This window comes from Anomaloglossus baeobatrachus, chromosome 6 (genome assembly GCF_048569485.1).
Source record: "Anomaloglossus baeobatrachus isolate aAnoBae1 chromosome 6, aAnoBae1.hap1, whole genome shotgun sequence".
Lineage (NCBI taxonomy): Eukaryota > Metazoa > Chordata > Amphibia > Anura > Aromobatidae > Anomaloglossus > Anomaloglossus baeobatrachus.
The window spans coordinates 293,022,884-293,045,400 of NC_134358.1; the positions used below are offsets into that span (position 1 = coordinate 293,022,884).

General features: G+C 46.2%; 1 protein-coding gene across 1 annotated transcript in view; it reads right to left on the reverse strand.

The window, feature by feature from the left end:
• The window catches only part of OTULINL (OTU deubiquitinase with linear linkage specificity like), a 139,639-nt gene that overhangs the window by 17,990 nt on the left and 99,132 nt on the right, over positions 1–22,517 (reverse strand). The window contains exon 5 of the mRNA XM_075316507.1: positions 17,063–17,212. Within this exon, the coding sequence (XP_075172622.1) occupies positions 17,063–17,212 (150 nt within the window). The remainder of the gene's footprint in view (positions 1–17,062; positions 17,213–22,517) is intronic.

Consider the following 22,517-nt stretch of genomic DNA (forward strand, 5'->3'; position numbering starts at 1 on the left):
TTTCACTAACATTTCTTGACCTACACATTGCCTCAGACTCAACTTCTCCTTTGCTGTGCCAGGGTCCTCCACAAATCCACAAGGTCTTCCTTGTCTGTGAAATCAGTACCTGCTGGAGCAGTGCTTTCCTGTCATGGCTTAGTTTTGGGATTCTATCCAATGACCTGTTGATGCATGGTTATTTCCTATCTCTGCTAGGCTATTGCCTTTTCTAGCCTGTCCAAATGCTGATGGTTCCAATTTTCTTTGTTCTCCCTTCTTGGTTTGGTAAATTTGCCATATTACTTTTAAAGGGACAGAAGTAAGTTCTCAATCTTTTTTGTCTCATGTAAATTATATTTTTGCCTACATCCTGAGTCCAAGAGTCAGCTAATAGTAATTTTAATGTTGTTACTCCATAGGGATCCCTGGGCTTGGACATTTCCTTTGCTTGTAGATTCCCCAGTGTTGTCCTCTGTTGACGCATTTTTCTCAACTTTTGGCCTCATTTATGACGACCCTGAAAAACTCTTTATGGTGGAACCCAAGCTCCGTAAGTTAGTTCAGGCAGGTCGTAAAGCTGAGAACTACTGTTTAGAGGTTAGATGCTGGGAAGTAGAGACCTCCTGGAATGACCCAGCTCTTCACAGTCAGTTCTACACTCCTTATGGGGAGATAAGGTATGCACACCAGTGACTATGTAAGGGGAATACATGAAATAGCAGAAACTGCTGTGTGAATACTGACTTGAAAAATCCAATAGCTATATGTAAGAGTGAAAATGTGAAAAATGGAATCTGCATTACTGCCATGAACATATGAATCAAGAGAAATTTAGCTACTGAATTGATCAATGCAATAGACCCCCAACACTACGCCAAAGTATTTCTCTACGTTGGGGTCCCTAGCTTGTGTGTGTCCTCTCATGCAGTTAAAAAACTTACCGTGTATGGGAAGCTGAGACCCAGGCTATTTATGCGTATGATATGGATTGGCAATAGGTGTGGTTGGGGAGGGTTCACAAACGAAAAACTACTAACAAATAAGGAATAACGTTTAGAACACCATTCTAAGTCTGAACTGGGTGCAAAAACCTAAAAAACTACTTGGCGTAGTGTTGGGGCTCTATTGCATTGATCAATTCAGTAGCTAAATTTCTCTTGATTCATATGTTCATGGCAGTAATGCAGATTCCATTTTTCACATTTTCACTCTTACATATAGCTATTGGATTTTTCAAGTCAGTATTCACACAGCAGTTTCTGCTATTTCATGTATTCCCCTTACATAGTCACTGGTGTGCATACCTTATCTCCCCATAGTGATGTTTTTTAGGTTTTTGCACCCAGTTCAGACTTAGAATGGTGTTCCAAACGTTAGTTCTACACTCCTTGTCTGCAGTCCCTAGAGGAGGCTATGATGACACATGCTGTTCTTTTTTGAATTGTCCCTCCAGTGAGGAAGGAGACAAACTCTAGTGCTACCTATTGGAGGTAGCAATCCTAGAAGTCAATAGTGTATTTTTAACAAGCCTTTTCATAAGACTGCAGCTATAAGTCCTTTCACTGGCAGCCAGACTGGTTTGTCAAGTCTCCGCAAGGAGAATACTCTTCCCTGTGGTTCTCGTTCTTTTTTGATAGATGCCTGAGAGATAGAGACACATTTAATGGCATTTGATAGGCTACTTCCTTTTGCTATCAGTTGAAACTTGTGAACCTATGCAATTTGGTGCTTGAGATTCTAGAGGAGATATAGAACTTAGAGCATCAGCTCATTTTTGTTTATACCATGGCCGTTCATGTCACATCATGGTTCAGTGTTTCAAATATAAAAATTAATTTTTTTTAAAAAAATGAAGAGATTTTAAAATATAAAATATACGTTCCATGAATCTGAGATTGTCTCTTGTGCCAGCATTCAGTTTTTTCTTTCAGGTATCCTTGAAGACTAAAGGGTACTTTACACACTGCGATATCGGTACCGATATCACTAGCGAGCGTACCCACCCCCCGTCGGTTGTGTGTCACGGGCAAATCGCTGCCCGTGGCACACAACATCGCTAACACCCGTCACACGGACTTACCTTCCCTGCGACGTCGCTGTGGCCGGCTCATGCATATAACGCACAAGTCTAGTGAATAATACACGTCAGTCAGCTGTGTCTGATAGTGTCAGACTTCTCAGTAATTGTCGCTCCTAAAAACCTGTTAGGTTCTTAGTGCGTCCGTGCTTGCATTTAAAAACCGCACGTGTGTGGCAGTCGGTGGCAGCGTGAGGCTCCATATTGTCCCTGGATAGAGACGTGCATGATGGCCTGTAAACCTGAAGTGCCCATTGTAAGGAAGTGGGTCTATTGTAGTATAGCCCTTAGGCAGGGCAGCCAAAAATTTGGAGGCTCCACATTGTCCCTGGGTAGAGATGTGCATGAGGGCCTCAAAACATTGTTCCCATTGCAAAGGAGCGGGTCTCCTGTCGTTGTAATGCCCATTCTGAAAGAATGGGCGAAAAAATTTACCACTGGGGGTATACCTGAAACAACGGCCTAACTATTGTAACGGTCATCATGATGGCGCATGAGGAGAAGGAGGAGCAGTCCAGCGATTAGCCAAAGTCCAGAAGTGTGTTACCATGGGTGAGTGGAGGTACATGGCAAATTCCCGTTACAAACTTTAAATTCCGCTGTCATTTGCTGGTGGTGTGGTGAAGTCTGGCCCAATCCAACCCTTGTTCATCTTGATCAGAGTCAGCCTGTTAGCATTTTCAGTTGACAGGCGGGTGCGTTTATCTGTAATGATTCCACCTGCGGCACTAAAAACACGCTGTGACAAAACGCTAGCGGCAGGGCAGGCCAGGACTTCCAAGGCGTAGAGAGCCAATTCATGCCACATGTCCAGCTTGGATACCCTACCCATTAATTGTAAGGCACAGAGGAATGTCGGAGTACAGTTGTTTGATCTGCAAGGTACTCTGAGCATCTGGGCAAACTTAGGATTTCTTGTGGCACTATTCCGCACCTCAGGGGCTGTGGTATGTGAGGGGCTGAGAAAACTGTCCCACATCTTGAAGACTGTTCCCCTACCTCTGGCGGATTGGACTTGCACCCCTCTCGGCTGTACGCCTTGGTTGTCCACTGATTCCTGACCTATGCCGCTAGCGTTTTGTGAGGGAAATGCTTTGCCTACTTCCGTGACTATGGCTTCTGGAACTGCTGCATTTTGCCTGACCTCTCCGCCTCGGGAATAAGAGACATAAAGTTCTCCTTTTAGCGTGGGTCTAACAGTGTTACCAACCAGTAATGATTGTCGGCCAAGATGTTCTTAACGCGAGGGTCACGAGGCAGGCAGCTTACCATAAAGTCAGCCATGTGTGCCAGACTCTTAACAGCCATCACTTCAGTATCCTAACCAACACGATGACTGAACATGCTGTCCTCCTCCTCCTCCTCATCATCATCTACCCTGTCCTCTGGCCAGCCACGCTGAACCGAGGATATGACTGCATGTCATATCCTCAATTTGGCTGGAGAGTTGCTCCATGTCTTCATCCTCCTCCTCGTCATAGTCCTCCACTGCACGTTGTGATGAGACGAGGCTGGGCTGTGTGTTATCACCCACACCCACTACTGTTTCTTGCTGCAACTCATTGCGCTCCGCCTGCAATGCATCATGTTTGTTTTTGAGCAGAGACCGTTTTAGAAGGCAGAGTAGCGGTATGGTGACGCTAATAATGGCGTCATCACCACTCACCATCTTGGTGGAGTCCTCAAAGTTTTGGAGGATGGTACATAGGTCGGACATCCATCTCCACTCCTCAGGTGTTATGTGTGGAGTTTGACCCATTTCCCGACGGCTTAGGTGATGCAGGTACTCAACAACTGCCCTCTTCTGCTCACATATCCTGACCAACATGTGCAGAGTTGAATTCCAACGCGTGGGGACATCACACACCAGTCTGTGAGCCGGAAGATGCAAACGGCGCTGAAAGCCGGCAAGGCCGGCTGAAGCAGTAGGTGACTTTCGAAAATGTGCAGACAGGCGGCGAACTTTTACCAGCAGATCAGACAGCTCTGGGTATGACTTTAGAAACCGCTGAACCACGAGGTTGAGCACATGAGCCACGCATGGACCATGTGTCAGCTGGCCTCGCCTCAAAGCCGCCACCAGGTTCCGGCCATTGTCACACAAAACCTTTCCTGGCTTTAGGTTCAGAGGTGTGAGCCAGTGATCTGCATGCTGTTTCAGAGCTGTCCACACCTCTTCTGCATTGTGGGGTTTGTCACCTATGCAGATTAGCTTCAGCACAGCCTGTTGCCGCTTCACCGAGGCAGTGCTGCAGTGCTTCTTTGTCGCCCTGGACAAGCCAGGGGCCACAGAGCACAACACTTACACACCCCACACTCCCTGCAGGCACATCATAGTCACACAAAATCCTTGTTGCCTTCCCCAGGGGCTGTTGTCCACACCAGGGGGTGGAGCCAGGTGGTTGGTCTCCACCCACCAAGGAGTTCACAGTCCTGGAAAAGGGAAAACACAGGCAGTGAGAGTTAAGCTAAGGAAGTGGAAGGAGGAAAGTAGTAGAGAGGAGAAAAGTGACAGCAAAGAGCCTGAAGTTGGTCTGGGTGTGTGGCCCGGACAGGACAGCAAGGTTAGCAGGATGTGGTGACCGTCTGCAGTGGAGGCCGATTGGAGTCTGCCATAAGGACCGTGGATGGGTGGTGACCTGGCCGTACCGGACCGGTATACAAAGAGAAGCCAGCACCATTGGCAGGGGCCTTTCGGATCCCGGCAAGGCTTGGTTTCGCCGTGAATTTGCCAAATCCGTTAGTGAAGGGGACCTCCGGGTTTCCAAACAGCCAAGTCCCGATAGAAGGCAACCGTCCAATTGTGAAGGGGAGACACCGCCACCGCCAAAGGCAACCGTCTCCCAGGGCCAGCGCCTGTGGGCAAAAGGGGCTCCTCCGGCCCATATCCAGGTCGGGGAGCGGGTTACCGGTGGGAAACCATCACTACCAACACTGAACTTAGGTGCAGGGAGAGACAGTCATCACTAACCTGCAGGGAGGAACAACCGCAGCCGTCCGAGGGACCCGTCCATCCAGCCACTTGTTTTACCGTGAACTGTGTCATCATCATTGGGCTGAGTGAGTACCTCCGTGCCGTGCGGCACAGCGCTGCCCCTGCGACCCTGCACCTCATCAGGCCCCGCAACCCGCCTGTCATCCCTCTCTACCCCATCACCGGGCCCCGGGACAACCAACCCCCCTACCCACGGAGGGGAGAAATAACAACAAAGCTGCTCCCTGTCACAGGCTCCCGGGATCCCCGTCCAGAGCAGCGGTGGTGTCCACACAATCACCACAACCGTGGGTGGCGTCACGGACAATATCCCCAAAACCCAAACCACCCCTTTTCACTCACGGGCGAGGAGCGCCGCTCGAGTCCCCGGGATCCGGCCATCGCTCAGACTGGGTCCCAGCTTCCACAATATTAACCCAGTGTGCCGTCAACGAGATGTAGCGGCCTTGCCCACAAGCACTTGTCCACGTGTCTGTGGTTAGGTGGACTTTGGCTGAAACAGCGTTGTTCAGGGCACGTGTGATGTTTTGTGACACGTGGTTATGCAATACGGGGACGGCACACCGGGAGAAATAGTGGCGGCTGGGGACCGAGTAATGTGGGACAGCTGCCGCCATCAGGTCGCGGAATGCTTCTGTCTCCACCAGCCTAAAAGGCAACATTTCCAGTGCAAGCAGTCGCGAAATGTTAGCATTTAGAAGTGTGGCATGTGGGGCGTTGGCAGTGTATTTGCGCCTGCGTTCAAAGGTTTGCTGAATGGATAACTGAACGCTGCGCTGGGACAAGGACGTGCTTGATGATGGTGTTATTTCTGCGTGGGCAACTGCAGGTGCAGGGCTGGAGGAGGCTTGTTCGCGGGCAGCATGGACAGGGGATTGGCATGCACAACAAGCGAAGACGTAGCAGTGACATCAGCAAGCACTGCTCCTCGACTCTGTTGTACATCCCACAAAGTCGGGTGCTTGGCTGACATGTGCCTGATCATGCTGGTGGTGGTCAGGCTGCTAGTTTTGGTACCCCTGCTGATGCTGGCATGGCAGGTGTTGCAAATGGCCTTTTTAGAATCATCTGGAGCCAACTTAAAAAACTGCCAGACTCGGGAAGACCTAACATTTGTACAGGCACCTTGTGTCGTGTTGTTGTTCCGGGGAACAGTTGCCTGACGTCTGCCTGGGGCCACCACCCTGCTTCTTACTGCCTGTTGGGATGCTATGCCTCCCCCCCCCTGTGCATTGCTGTCCTCGCTCTGCATATCCTCCTGCCAGGTTGGGTCAGTTACTGGATCATCCACCACGTCGTCTTCCTCTTCCGCACCCTGCTCCTCCTCCTGACTTCCTGACAATTGTGTCTCTTCATCGTCCACCCCTTGTTGAGACACGTTGCCAACTTCATGAGAACGTGGCTTCTCAAATATTTGGGCATCTGTACATACAATCTCGTCATGGCCCACTTCAACAGGAGCTGGCGAGAGGCCAGAATGTGTGAATGGAAACGTGAACAGCTCTTCCGAGTGTCCAAGTGTGGGATCAGTAATGTCCATGGACGTGTACTCGGCCTGGTGGTAGGAAGGAGGATCAGGTTCTGAAATGTGCGGTGCAGTATCACGGCTACTGACACTTGACCGTGTGTAAGACAGAGTGTTTGTGGTGGTGCCAATCTGACTGGAAGCATTATCCGCTATCCAACTAACAATCTGTTGACACTGGTCTTGGTTCAAGAGCGGTGTACTGCTGCGGTCCACAAGAAATTGGGACAGGACGTGCGAGCGAGTAGATGTGGCCCTTTGTTGTGGTAAAATTAGAGCTTGCACACGACCTCAGTCTCTGCCTGCACCACCATCACGTCCACTTCCTTGTTCGTTGCCAACGCCCTTGCGCATTTTGCAATGCTGTGCTGACGTGTATTCACTAGACTTGTGCGTTATATCCAAGTTTTTTCAAAACGCACACAAGTGCACCTTAACGCTGCCACCAACAGGCACACACGTGCGGTTTTTAAATGCAAGCACGGAGGCACTAAGAACCTAACAGGTCTCTATCCAGGGACAACGTGGAGCCTCCCAATTTTTGGCTGCCCTGCCAAAGGGCTATACTACAATACACCCACTTCCTGACAATGGACACTTTAGGTTTACAGGCCCTCATGCATGTCTCTATCCAGGGACAACGTGGAGCCTCCCAATTTTTGGCTGCCCTGTCTAAGGGCTATACTACAATAGACCCACTTCCTGACAATGGACACTTCAGGTTTACAGGCCATCATGCACGTCTCTATCCAGGGACAATGTGGAGCCTCCAAATTTTTGGCTGCCCTGCCTAAGGGCTATACTACAATAGACCCACTTCCTGACAATGGACACTTCAGGTTTACAGGCCCTCATGCACGTCTCTATCCAGGGACAATGTGGAGCCTCCCAATTTTTGGCTGCCCTGCCTAAGGGCTATACTACAATAGACCCACTTCCTTACAATGGGCACTTCAGGCTTACAGGCCCTCATGCACGACTCTATCCAGGGACAACGTGGAGCCTCCCAATTTTTGGCTGCCCTGCCAAAGGGCTATACTACAATAGACCCACTTCCTTACAATGGGCACTTCAGGTTTACAGGCCCTCATGCACGTCTCTATCCAGGGACAACGTGGAGCCTCCCAATTTTTGGCTGCCCTGCCAAAGGGCTATAGTACAATAGACCCACTTCCTTAAAATGGGCACTTCAGGTTTACAGGCCCTCATGCACGTCTGTATGCAGGGGCATTGGTGAACCTCACAATTTTGGACTGCCCTGGCAAAGGAAAATACTACAAAGACTCACTTCCTCAAAATGGGCACATTAGACTCAAGAGGCCTTCATGTACGTCTCTTCTCAGGGACATCGGAGTGCCACACAATGTTTTACGTAAAATCTTTCATGTATTAATCTCAAAAAGTAACATACACCAGCTCTATCTCACTATTGGGTATGTGCCCTTAACATTTCTGCCATGAAAATTCATTTTGGTGTCATTTTTGAAGGTTTTCTGGTGAGTCCGTAAAAATGGCGTAAAACGCGGACAAAATTGTTCACAGCTGTGACTTTTGAGTGATAAATGCTTCAAGGGGTCTTCCCCATGCTGTTGCCATGTCATTTGAGCACTCTTCTGAGACTTTTGTGACATTTTTAGGGTTTCTACATGCTGCCGGGGGTCATTTCATAAAAATACTCGGGTCTCCCATAGGATAATATTGGGCTCAGTGCTCGGGCCGAGTACATGAGTATCTTGGGATGCTCGGCCCGAGCCTCGAGCACCCGAGCTTTTTAGTACTCGCTCATCACTAATCTTTAGTGATGTCGCAGCGTGTAAATGGCCCTTTAGTCAGGTTTTACTTTTATGCCTGCATTTGTGGATCCATGAAGATAAGAGTCTAACATACTGAGTTCATTTCATTCATGGTTTTTCCTTCTCTAACTGCAAAGTTAGTGTTAGGCCTGACATGGTTAATTAAGAACAGTCCTGTAATCAGTTGGTAAACTCAAGAGAATAGGTCATGGGGTGATCTGCTTTTCTGGATGTCTGCTGATATCTTTGGCTACAGTGAGGATTCACCTTCCAGAATTCATTCAGGACTTCTGTGATGTTTTTTCTGAGACTGAGTGTGATGTTCTTCTGCCACAATAAAGCATATGATTGTGCTTTCTTCTTCATGTGAGGTGCTAAAATGTCTAAAACACATTTGTTTCACCTTTCTCTTGCAGAGAGGGAGGTCTTGAAAGAGTATACAGTACAAACCAAAAGTTTGGACACACCTTCTCATTCAAAGAGTTTTCTTTATTTCCAGGACTCTGAAAATTGTAGATTTACATTAAAGGCATCAAAACTATCAATTAAAACATGTGGAATGAAATACTTAAATAAGTGTGAAACAACTGAAAATATGTCTTATATTCTAGGTTCTTCAAAGTAGCCACCTTTTGCTTTCATTACTACTTTGCACACTCTTGGCATTTTCTTGATGAGCTTCAAGAGGTAGTCACCGGAAATGGTCTTCCAACAGTCTTGAAGGAGTTCACAGAGATGCTTAGCACTTGTTGGCCCTTTTGCCTTCACTCTGCGGTCCAGCTCACCCCAAACCATCTCAATTGGGTTCAGGTCTGGTGACTGTGGAGACCAGGTCATCTGGCGTAGAACCCCATCACTCTCCTTCTTAGTGAAATAGCCCTTACACAGCCTGGAGGTGTGTTTGGGGTGAAATAAAGGATGGTCCAACTAAACGCAAACCGGATGGAATAGCATGCCGCTGCAAGATGCTGTGGTAGGCATGCTGGTTCAGTATGCCTTCAATTTTGAATAAATCCCCAACAGTGTCACCAAAAAAGCACACCCACACCATCACACCTCCTCCATGCTTCACAATGGGAACCAGCCATGTAGAGTCCATCTGTTCACCTTTTCTACAAAGACACGATGGTTCGATCCAAAGATCTCAAATTTGGACTCATCAGACCAAAGCACAGATTTCCACTGGTCTAATGTCATTCCTTGTGTTCTTTAGCCCAAACAAGTCTCTTCTGCTTGTTGCCTGTCCTTAGCAGTGGTTTCCTAGCAGCTATTTTACCATGAAGGCCTGCTGCACAAAGTCTCCTCTTAACAGTTGTTCTAGGGATGAGAAGGTGTGTCCAAACTTTTGGTCTGTTCTGTATATTCAAAAGAGTCTGGATAATGGGCATATTCGGCCATAAACCTCTCCAGTCACTGTCACTGGATTTTTTTTTTAATTTACCTGCATGACATATTGGTTTACTTGCACACTCAGGAGGAGCATCATGAGCATGTCAGACAGCTTCTCCAGGTTCAACATGACAACCGCTTACCTGCTAACGTGGAGAAATGTCAATTTGAAGTGCAGCAGGCCCAGTTCTTTGGACATTTAGTTTCTGCATCAGAGTTTTGGATGATGTGTTTTTAGCCTTTCAGCTAAGGGGTTTAACTTATTGCATAAACACTAGAGATGAGCGAACCTAAGTTCAGTGTTCCTTCCAAACACAGACTTTACAGAGTTTGGATGCTTTATGTATGTAAACCACTTGTGCGAGCACCACAGTGCTTGGGTACACTTGGTGCTCAGCCCAGTGCGAGTCGCTTGCAATGTTTGAATGGCTCACACTAGAGTTAAATATGTGATCAGATGTAGTGTGTACAAAAAAAAAAGTCGAGAAACTCTGCCCACCATCCACTGGGAGCGTTCTGTGTATGGCTGGCTGCATGTGGGTGGAGATCCGAATTGCCCATTTAGTGGGGTTCAAGTCAAGTCTGAGTCCCAAACTGAACTTTATCTAAAGCGGAACTAGCCGAACTGAACTTCGACAGGTTCACTCAACTCTAGTAAACACCAGTTAACTTCATACAGCTTGTTTTCCTTCCCAGCAACTTTTCCTTTCACCTCTTTTAGGTTTCCAGGAGGTTTTACTTGATCCACTTATTTGTGGCTTTTTTTGAGCTTATCCTCTCTACTTTATATGAACGTGTTTTAGTTTTCTAACTCTGGGTTTTTGTATTCACACCTTCCTCTACCATTGTGTGTTGTGGCCTCCCCCTGGTCCTTCATGAGGTACGAGAAACTCATTGACAGCTTTTTGGGAGTCAGGTCTGAGGTGGTTTTTGAACAGTACATCTGGGATATTTCTAGTCTGTACAGGAACCATTTGGTGTGGGTGTGTGTGTGTGTGTGGGTGGCATCTCCCTGTAGTTGGTCTTCCCTTTTACCATTACCCGTGTGTGAGAGTATTTATAATAATTATATTTCTCTTCTCTCTACTACAATTTCCAGGGCATCAAGGGTGTTCCAGCAATGTCTGGGATCCAAACAGTCTCTTCTACAATCCAATTACTTTTATGACCCCATTGTTTCTCTTTCTGACACAAGTGTGACACCCCTGGACTATCAGGTTGTCACAGGGTACTGCACAAACTGCCCTTCTGTGCAGTATTCCAAGTCCCTCATGGTTCTGGGTCCTTATCTAAATAGTGTTGCCACCAACCGCAAATCACCCTGATACACCCTGCACCACCCACCAGGCACACCAGTGGACAACTTAAGAGGAATAGAGCTGCCCACCTGGGGGGTCAGGGAGGGGAGGTGAGGAGTGTAGTCAGTCGGAATGTGTAGTCAGAGAGTGAGAGTGGTGGCTCCTAGAGAAGCTGTCTAGGTTGCAGACGGTGGTCTGGGCCTAGAGGAGTCAGACCCCCAGTCGCAGGGGATTGTGGCAAGATGCCTGGACCTGTCGAGGACGACAGCCGGCAGCCAGGCACTATCACCGGTCCGGGACCGAAGGCACAACGGGGTACACGGACCCTAGTTCGGGGAGTAGCTTCAGGCAACCAGAGAATTCACCTGAGGAGAACAGAGCCTTTATGATCTGTTCCCACCCGCTTCATAATCAGGACAGTAGCGCAACGAGGGGGATAGGACTTTCCAATCCAAAACGGTCCAAAAAATCCCAAGCGTGAGCCCTGAGAGCAAGCTCCCATACTTAGCCATAGTAGGGAGCAAGGCCCGGCAAGTTCCATACTACTGGGCCACCACGTTGAAGTTAAACTTAGTGCCAGGAGGCAGGTCACGGATCACCAGGCAACACTATAGGGGACGGCACCTGGACAAGCTTCCCTCAGCGGCAGCGGCACCCAGAGAGTTGGTTTACTCGGTTGTCAGTGTCTGCTTATTGACTGAGTGAGTACGAGACTGACCCCTGCATCCCCATGGGACCCCCACACCAAGTCCCGGGGCATCCCCCCTACCCGTGGAGGGTTACGACACCTTGCTGCCCCATTTCATCACCCTGGGTACTCCTAACAGCAGCGGCGGTACTCCCCAAATTACTGTACACCACGGGTGGCATCACGAACTATATATCAACTCCCCTGTAAATATCCCCTTTCATTTGAGTTGCCGCACGACCCTCGAGCCACAGCGAACCCGGATCCGTGCAGCTCGGCTGCTCCCACGGGGGCGGCACACCTCAAATTTCTGGCATCACGAACAGGATACGAGCAGGACTCACTTACCTGGGTGACGTGCTCCTTGAAAATCCAAACCGCGAGTCAAGAATCCCGTTTCCCGCCATTTCCGACATTTGCCGCCGTCTTTGGCGCCAAAACGCCGTCTTCTCGACCAAAAGCGCGCGAAGCAGAAGCCCCGCCCTTTGTTCTGAGAGTCAGCTCGGAACCAGAAGTTCCCAGAGGGCCACAGCACAGCAGCAAGTGGTGGGCGAAAACCGAGGTAGCGTGATGGCATGTAGCAGCGGAAGAGAAGCAGGGAGGCCAGGACTCTACCATAACGTTCCTGGACCCCGCAGAGTAAATATGGTGGCTGCGCGAGACTGGTCACCAGAGCGTGCTGCTCCCGGGACCGGGACCTGGATCGAGCAAGAGACAGAGCAGCTTTGCAGGAGGATGCGGACACAATTCCTCTTCATACTGGACCACTGGAGGGAAGAGATGAGGAGCCTGGCAGTGGCGGTGCGAGCCCGTGAGATCAAAATCCCACGTGAGGAGCGGGTAAGCGCTTACCCAGTCCCAGTTGATTCCACTAATCCGGCAGATGCAGCTATGCGATCCGGTCCGCCCCCGCTCATGGCAAGCACTTCACCACCATCACCCCCGTCCTCGGCAGACGCCGAGCTGCCTATCCCAACCACGGCAGCGGAACCTTCAGCCCCAACGTTGGGACTGGACTGTCGCAAGAAGAGGCTGCAACAGAGTTGGTTGAGCCTCCGCTACTAGCATAACCGGTAGCGTTCCATGGTTAAAAGGATGAACTCTAAAAGTTAAAGTAACGTTTAAGTGATGTGCCTCCCTAATGTGGGATGTATATTGTAAATAAAATGTTATCCTTTCTTTCCTTTCAGTTAAAAAAACATACCTCTAGATGTCCTGTAGCTTGAGGACGAGCTACGTTTAACCAAGGGGGAATGTGACACCCCTGGACTATCAAGTTGTCACAGGGTAGTGCGCAAACTGCCTTTCTGTGCGGTATTCCAAGTCCCTCATGGTTCTGGGTCCCTATCTAAATAGTGTTGCCTCCACAACAGCAAATCAAATCCTAGATACACCCTGCACCATCCACCAGGCACACCAGTGGACGGCTTGAGTAGAATAGAGCCGCCCACCTGGGGAGTCAGGGAGGGGAGGTGAGGAGTGTAGTCAGTTGGAATGTGTAGTCAAAGAGTGAGAGTGAAAGGACATCGAGAGTGGTGGCTCCTAGAGAAGCTGTCTAGGTTGCAGACGGTGGCCTGGGCCTAGAGGAGTCGGACCCCTGGTCACAGGGGATTGTGGCAAGGTGCCTGAACCTGTCAAAGAGGATAGCCGGCAGCCAAGCACTATCACTGGTCCAGGACCAAAGTCATGACGGGGTACACGGACCTTAGGTCGGGGAGTAGCTTCAGGCAACCCGACAATTCCCCTGAGGAAAACAGAGCCTTTCTGATATGTTCCACCCACTCCAGAATCGGGGCATTAGCACAACAAGGAAGATAGGACTTTCCAATCCAAAACGGTCCAGAAAATCCCAAGCGTGAGCCCTGAAAGCAAGCTCCCATACTTAGCCATAGTGGGGAGCAGGGGCAGGGCCCGGCAAGTTCCATACTACTGGGCCACCACATTGAAGTTAAACTTAGTGCCAGGAGGCAGGTCACGGATCACCAGGCAACACTATAGGGGACGGGACCCGGACGAGCTTCCCTCAGTGGCAGCGGCACGCAGAGAGTTGGTTACCCGGTTATCAGCGTCTGCTTATTGACTGAGTGAGTACGAGAGTGACCCCTGCATCCCCACAGCACCCCCACTCCGAGTCCCAGGGCATCCCCCCTACCCGTGGAGGGCTACGACACTTTGCTGTCCAACTTCATCACCCCGGGTACTCCCAATGGCAGCGATGAAACTCCCCAAATTACCGTACACTACGGGTGGCATCACGAACTATATATCAACTCCCCTGTAAATACCCCCTTCATTTGAGTTGCCGCACGATCCCGGGTCCTTAGACCCTCGAGCCACAGCAAACCCGTATCTGAGCAGCTCGGTTGCTCCCACGAGGGCAGCACACATGCACACTGTGTAGCCTAGTCTTTTAAACTTTTCTTGTGAGCTCCACATTGAACACTAAGGCGGGCTTTGCACACTACGACATCGCAGGTGCGATGTCGGTGGGGTCAAATTGAAAATGACGTACTTCCGGCATCGCATGCGACATCGTAGTATGTAAAGGTTCGATGATACGATTAACGAGCGCAAAAGCTTCGTAATCGTATCATCGGTGCAGCGTCGGCATAATCCATAATTACGCTGACGCGACGGTCCGATGTTGTTCCTCGCTACTGCGGCAGCACACATCGCTGTGTGTGAAGTCGCAGGAGCAAGGAACATCTCCTACCGGCATCACCGCGGCTTCCGTAGGATATGCGGAAGGGAGAAGGTGGGCGGGATGTTTACATCCCGCTCATCTCCGCCCCTCCGCTCCTATTGGCCGCCTGCCGTGTGACGTCGCAGTGACGCCGTACGACCCGCCCCCTTAATAAGGAGGCGGGTCGCCGGCCAGAGCGACGTCCCAGGACGGGTGAGTCCATGTGAAGCTGCCGTAGCGATAATGTTCTCTATGGCAGCTATCACAAGGATATCGCAGCTGCGACGGGGCGGGGACTATCGCGTGCGACATCGCAGCATCAGCTTGTGATGTCGCAACGTGCAAAGCCCGCCTAACTGAACAAACCAATTTTCACAGACCCCAATAAATCAGTATCATACAATAGCAGTATATCATGCAACAGGATACAAATAATATACTAAGGCTTGTCAGTAAATCTTTTCAGGGGATGACAGCCATCTTTTTTAAGTATGTAAGTAAGGTAGCACTCAGTGGTATTTTGCCGGAAAGCTGGATCTGGCACAAATGCGTTACAGCTCCATTCATTTCCTATGAAATCCGCATTTGACCCCATCTTGCTGTGATTCCATTGAAAATGAATGGAACTGAAACGCATTTGTGCCAAATCTGGCTTTCCGGCAAAATACCACTGATGTGAACAGTGCCTAAAAGGGGCTGATTATTGCATTGTAAATTAGATGTATTTATCGTATGCAACTTATAACAATAATATAAAAACTGCCCCAGAAAAGTGTCACTGTCGGGATAGTAACTGTCTCTCTGTCTCTCTCCTAGTCTCTGTCTGTCTGTCTATGTCTCTTTCTGTCTGTCTCTTTCTGTCTGTCTCTGTATTCCTGTCTCTGTGTGTCTGTCTCTGTGTGTCTGTCTCTGTGTGTCTGTCTGTGTGTCTGTGTGTCTATTTCTATCCATGTGTGTCTCTGTCTCTATCCTTGTCTGTCTGTGTCTGTCTGTCTGTGTATATGTCTCTGTCTGTCTCTGTATCAGTCTCTCTCTCTCTCTGTCTTTCTGTCTCTCTCTATCTCTGTGTCTGTCTGAGTTTGTCTCTCTCTCTCTGTCTCTCTCTATCTCTGTGTATGTCTTTCTGCTTCTCTCTATCTCTCTGTATGTCTGTGTCTGTCTCTCTCTCTCTATCTCTGTGTCAGTCAGTCTGCTTCCCCATCTGTCTCTTTCCCCATCTATCTCTTTCCCCGTATGTCCCTTTCCCTGTATGTCCCTTTCCAGGTCTGTCTCGTTCCAGGTCTGTCTCATTCCAGGTCTGTCTTTTTCTTTGTCTGTCTCTTTCTCTGTCTGTTTTTCTCCATATGTCTCTGTCTCTTTCCCTGTCTATTTTCCTGTCTCTTTCCCTGTTTTTGTCTCCTTCCCTGTCTGTCTCTTTCCCTGTCTCTGTCTCTTTCCCGGTCTGTCTCTTTCTCTGTCTTTCTCTGTCTCTTTCCCTGTCTGTCTGTGCCGGTCTCTTTCCCTGTCTGTAACTGTCTGCCTCTGTCTCTTTGACTGTCTGTGTCTCTGTGTCTCTTTCCCTGACTGTCTCTTTCTGTCTATTTCTCTGTCTGTGCCTGTCGGTCTGTCTCTTTTCCTGTCTCTTTCCATGTTTTTGTCTCTTTCCCTGTCTCTGTCTCTTTCCCTGTCTGTCTCTTTCTCTGTCTGTCTCTGTCTCTTTCCCTGTCTGTCTGTGCCTGTCTCTTTCCCTGTCTGTATCTGTCTGCTTCTGTCTCTTTGAATGTCTATCTCTCTCTTTCTCTTTCCCTGTCTGTGCCTGTCCGCCTCTGTCTTTCTCTTTCCCTGTCTGTCTTTTTCCCTGTCTGTCTGTCTGCCTCTGTCTCTTTGATTGTCTGTCTCTCTATCTTTCTCTGTTTATGTCTCTCTGTCTCTGTCTGTCTCTCGGTTTCTTTCCCTGTCTGCCTCTTAATCTGTCTGTGCCTATGTCTGTCTGTCTCTTTCTGTCTGTCTCTGTCTGTCTCTCTGTCTGTCCATTTCTGTCTCTCTCTATCTGTCTCCCCACCAACATCATATTACCTCACATAAGCTTCTTATACTATGAATGTCCTTTGTTCCTATAGCAACCAATCACAGCTGCTATTAATAACCTTTAGCTCGCAGCTCCATTGACTTTAATTGAGGCAGGTTTTTTGGAAAGTAACTGTAAAGCGCGGGGTTAAATTTTCCTGTCAAGACATAGTCTATGACGTTCCCTGAGTCACATGGGGTGTCTGTGCAAAATTGCGTGATTGTAAATGCGATGATGCGGATTACTTTAGCGGACATACACACACACACACACACACACACATACACACTCAGCTTTATATATTAGATTGCATATATATATTTTCCTGTTTGCTTTCCACTTAACCTCCTTAATGTATAATAATTATTAGTATTTCATGTTAAGGGAAAAAAAAATGCGTCCTTTGTTAACCTGTAAAATCCATTATGATGTTAGGCATTTATCTATGTATCAAAAATGTTGCAAAAATTTAACTTTTATTTGTTAACCAGAAAAACTGTCCCATTATTAGATACAAATGACTCTTCCTTTATAGAACAGATAATTCTTAAAACTGATTATATGCACAGTATGGAGATACCGCACCTTTAGGATGTCTTTCTCTTTCATCCATCCAGGGAAAGGAATTGCTTGACTGAAAACTTGGAACATGACCGCTCTAAGTAAACCGTAGTTGTCCTCTTTTACTGGTTGTAATGTCTTGATGTTATGTTTCCAGTACACATCTTCATAGACCTGTAACAAAAGGGGAAGTACAGTCAAGATATTAATCAACTCAAGGAGATCTCCAATTACTGGTATACATAATACACATGTATATTGAAAGTCTAATGATTACAGATAGTTAAAGGGAACCTGTCAGGTCTTGTTTGCACCCAGAACATTGTGCAGTTCTGGGTACATATTGCTAATCCCTGCCTAACCATCCCTGTATACACTAGCATAGATAAAGAGATCTTTAGAAAAAGTATTTCCAAAGATCTTTCATCTATGCTAATGTGCACGGGAACTAGTCCCAAAGGTGTTATATCCCCAGACTAGCCACCCTCTTAGTATGTTAGCACGCCCAGAGTCATGCACATGAGACCTCTCTGAAGCCAGGACGCGTACACCCGGATTCATACTGCGCATGACCGGAAGTGTCGTGCATTCAGAAGCGCGGTCACAGGGAACAAAGGTACGTGCTGCGCCGCTAGTGATGCTGAATTGAATAGCATGTTAGTATGCTGCTGTGGGCGTGCTAACATGCCAAGAGGGTGGCTAGTTGGGGGATATAACAGCCTTGGGACTAGTCTCCGCGCTCAGGGATTAGCAATATGTACTCAGAACTGCTCGTGGTTCTGAATGCATATTGCACCTGACAGGTTCCCTTTAACTATTTGTAATCACTAGACTTTCAATAAGAGGGACAAGGATTGGGCACATTACTACAAGATGGAGACCAGAATGGGGCAGATTATTACAAGAAGGGGACTAGGATGGAGTACATTATTACAAGAAGGGGACCAAGATGGGAACATTAGTACAAGAAGGGGACCAGAAGGGGGCACATTACTACAGGATAGGGAAAGGATGGGGATATTACTTCAAGATGAGGATCCCATAGGAAAATTACCAAAGATGTGGACAAAATTACTATATGGTGCTAATTGTAAAGCATTATTACTTACAAAAAAATGGGATAAAATGGGATGAAATGTAAAAAAAAAATTCTAAATAAAGCATGGAAATGTTTTACCATTAAAAATGCTTACTTATATAATAACTAAAATAAACAACAAAAAAGTGCATGTTATCGCCACATCCATAACAATGCAAGCTTTAAAATCATACCCTAACCCATACAATGAATGCCATTTAAAAAAATTAAAAAAAAAGAGAAAAATTAAAAAAAAGGTGATATAGTGTATATAGTATAGTGTATATATGTATATTGTATAGTGTATATATGTATAGTGATATAGATCCTATAGTGTATAGAAAAAATTATATGGTATTACTAAAAATTTCACTTTGTCCTGCAAAGAATGCGGTCCCCCCAAATAAAAAAAATTCTATATGCGGCCCATATAGCTAGTCTAGTTTGAGACCCCTGGCATAGACTCTGTCAGTTAAGCAGATGCAGATCGCACTGGGCAGGGAATTGGCTTGTTTTTGGTCTAGTTTATAGTGTTTTGTGATTTTTTTTTGTGTGCACCATATTCATCTTTACATTTGTGTCTTTTTTCAAGTCTTTTCTGTATGTGTCACCTGTTGTTTTTCTTCAAGTTCACTAATGTGGGCTTAATGTGGGGTTTTCAGATATTTTCACCTGATTCATTGTTTGCAACTTTTGTAAGAGTCACTAAATTTGTTGCAAACATACTTTATTTCTCTGGCTACATGCTACTTTGTCACTGTGCTTAGGATTTGCAGTGTCCATATATTTTCGGCTGATTTTTCTTTTGGGACTTTGTAACCGCTTATGTAAAACAAAACTAAACAAAAAAAGTACACATAATTGTCCCACAAAAAACAAGCCCCCACTGAGCTCATTCAGAGGAATAGAAAAATGCAATATCTCTTAGAATATAGCTATGCAAAAAAACGATTCTTTTTTTCTAGAAAATTGATTTTAATGTGTAGAAGCTTAAAAAAACATAAAAAATATATAAATGTGTTGTCATTGTAATCATTCTGACTCTACCACACGGTGAACAGTGTAAAAAAAACCAAAAAACATTTTCTGAATTGTTGTTGCATGTTTATTCTGCCTCCCAAAAATCGAAATAGAATTCGATCAAAAAATGTTGTGCCCAATAGAGTTGAGCGAGTACCTAGCTATTTGTATTCACTATACTAATAACGAGTACTGTATAATAATCGCGTATTTGTTCCAAATAACATTTGTAATGCAAGTCAATGGGGAAAAACGCGCAATATAACAAGTAACCCAAATTTTGCACTATTCACCACTTGCACGAAAGTACGGCATTCAGGTTACTCATTACATAGTAGTTTTCCTCATTGACTTGCATTGCACATCCTATTCGCAACAAATACGCGAGTACAGTACTCGTTATGAGTATAGCGAGTACGAATAGTTAGATACTCGCTCAATTCTAGTACCCAATAAAAATATCAACTAATCCTGTAAAAAACAAGTCCTCATGTGTCTCTGTCATCAGAAGTATAGAAACATTAAAGCTTTCAAAATATGGCATTGCAAAAATCTTTTCTGTAATAAAACTGTTTTTTTAGTGTGATAGTAGCACAAGGTGTGCCATATTCAGGGACATGGCCAAGGTAAAGAAGGCTGGACAAGAAACATAAGAAAAAACGTCAAGACTGGGCCAAGAAATATCTTAAGACTGATTTTTCAAAGGTTTTATGGACTGATGAAATGAGAGTGACTCTTGATGGGCCAGATGGATGGGTCAGAGGCTGGATCAGTAAAAGGCAGAGAGCTCCACTCCGACTCAGATGCCAGCAAGGTGGAGGTGGGGTACTGGTATGTGCTGGTATCATCAAAGATGAACTTATGGAACCTTTTTGGGTTGAGGATGGAGTGAAGCTCAACTCCCAGACCTACTGCCAGTTTCTGGAAGACAACTTCTTCAAGCAGTGGTACAAGAAAAAGTCGGTACCGTTCAAGAAAAACATAATTTTCATGCAGGACAATGCTACATCACATACATCCAACTACTCCACAGCGTGGCTGGCCATTAAAGGTCTACAAGATGAAAAAATAATGACATGGCCGCCTTGTTCACCTGATCTGAACCCCATAGAGAACCTGTGGTCTCTCATAAAATGTGAGATCTACAGGGAGGGAAAGCAGTACACCTCTCGGAACAGTGTCTGGGAGGCGGTGGTGACTGCTGCATGCAATGTTGATCATAAACAGATCAAGCAACTGACAGAATCTATGGATGGTAGGCTGTTGAGTGTCATCATAAAGAAAGGTGGCTATATTGGTCACTAATTTTTTGGGGTTTTGTTTTTGCATGTCTGAAATGTTTATTTCTAAAATTTGGGCAGTTATATTGGTTCTCCTGGTGAAAATAAACAAGTGAGATGGAAATATATTTGGTTTTCATTAATTCTGCACAGTAATAGTTACCTGCAAAAACAGATATCCTCCTAAGATAGCCAAATCTAAAAAAAACCCACTCCAACTTCCAAAAATATTAAGCTTTGATATTTATGAGTCTTTTGGGTTGATTGAAAACATAGTTGTTGATCAATAATAAAACAAATCGTCTAAAATATAACTTGCCTAATAATTCTGCACACGGTGTACATACACACACACAAACACACACACACACACATACACACACACACACACACACACACACACACACACATACACTCAGCTTTATATATATAAATATATATATATATATATATATATACAGTTAGGTCCAGAAATATTTGGACAGTGACACAAGTTTTGTTATTTTAGCTGTTTACAAAAACATGTTCAGAAATACAATTATATATATAATATGGGCTGAAAGTGCACACTCCCAGCTGCAATATGAGAGTTTTCACATCCCAATCGGAGAAAGGGTTTAGGAATCATAGCTCTGTAATGCATAGCCTCCTCTTTTTCAAGGGACCAAAAGTAATTGGACAAGGGACTCTAAGGGCTGCAATTAACTCTGAAGGCGTCTCCCTCGTTAACCTGTAATCAATGAAGTAGTTAAAAGGTCTGGGGTTGATTACAGGTGTGTGGTTTTGCATTTGGAAGCTGTTGCTGTGACCAGACAACATGCGGTCTAAGGAACTCTCAATTGAGGTGAAGCAGAACATCCTGAGGCTGAAAAAAAAGAAAAAATCTATCAGAGAGATAGCAGACATGCTTGGAGTAGCAAAATCAACAGTCGGGTACATTCTGAGAAAAACGGAATTGACTGGTGAGCTTGGGAACTCAAAAAGGCCTGGGCATCCACGGATGACAACAGTGGTGGATGATCGCCGCATACTTTCTTTGGTGAAGAAGAACCCGTTCACGACATCAACTGAAGTCCAGAACACTCTCAGTGAAGTAGGTGTATCTGTCTCTAAGTCAACAGTAAAGAGAAGACTCCATGAAAGTAAATACAAAGGGTTCACATCTAGATGCAAACCATTCATCAATTCCAAAAATAGACAGGCCAGAGTTAAATTTGCTGAAAAACACCTCATGAAGCCAGCTCAGTTCTGGAAAAGTATTCTATGGACAGATGAGACAAAGATCAACCTGTACCAGAATGATGGGAAGAAAAAAGTTTGGAGAAGAAAGGGAACGGCACATGATCCATGGCACACCACATACTCTGTAAAACATGGTGGAGGCAACGTGATGGCATAGGCATGCATGGCTTTCAATGGCACTGGGTCACTTGTGTTTATTGATGACATAACAGCAGACAAGAGTAGCCGGATGAATTCTGAAGTGTACCGGGATATACTTTCAGCTCAGATTCAGCCAAATGCCGCAAAGTTGATCGGACGGCGCTTCATAGTACAGATGGACAATGACCCCAAGCATACAGCCAAAGCAACCCAGGAGTTCATGAGTGCAAAAAAGTGGAACATTCTGCAATGGCCAAGTCAATCACCAGATCTTAACCCAATTGAGCATGCATTTCACTTGCTCAAATCCAGACTTAAGACGAAAAGACCCACAAACAAGCAAGACCTGAAGGCTGCGGCTGTAAAGGCCTGGCAAAGCATTAAGAAGGAGGAAACCCAGCGTTTGGTGATGTCCATGGGTTCCAGACTTAAGGCAGTGATTGCCTCCAAAGGATTCGCAACAAAATATTGAAAATAAAAATATTTTGTTTGGGTTTGGTTTATTTGTCCAATTACTTTTGACCTCCTAAAATGTGGAGTGTTTGTAAAGAAATGTGTACAATTCCTACAATTTCTATCAGATATTTTTGTTCAAACCTTCAAATTAAACGTTACAATCTGCACTTGAATTCTGTTGTCGAGATTTCATTTCAAATCCAATGTGGTGGCATGCAGAGCCCAACTCGCGAAAATTGTGTCACTGTCCAAATATTTCTGG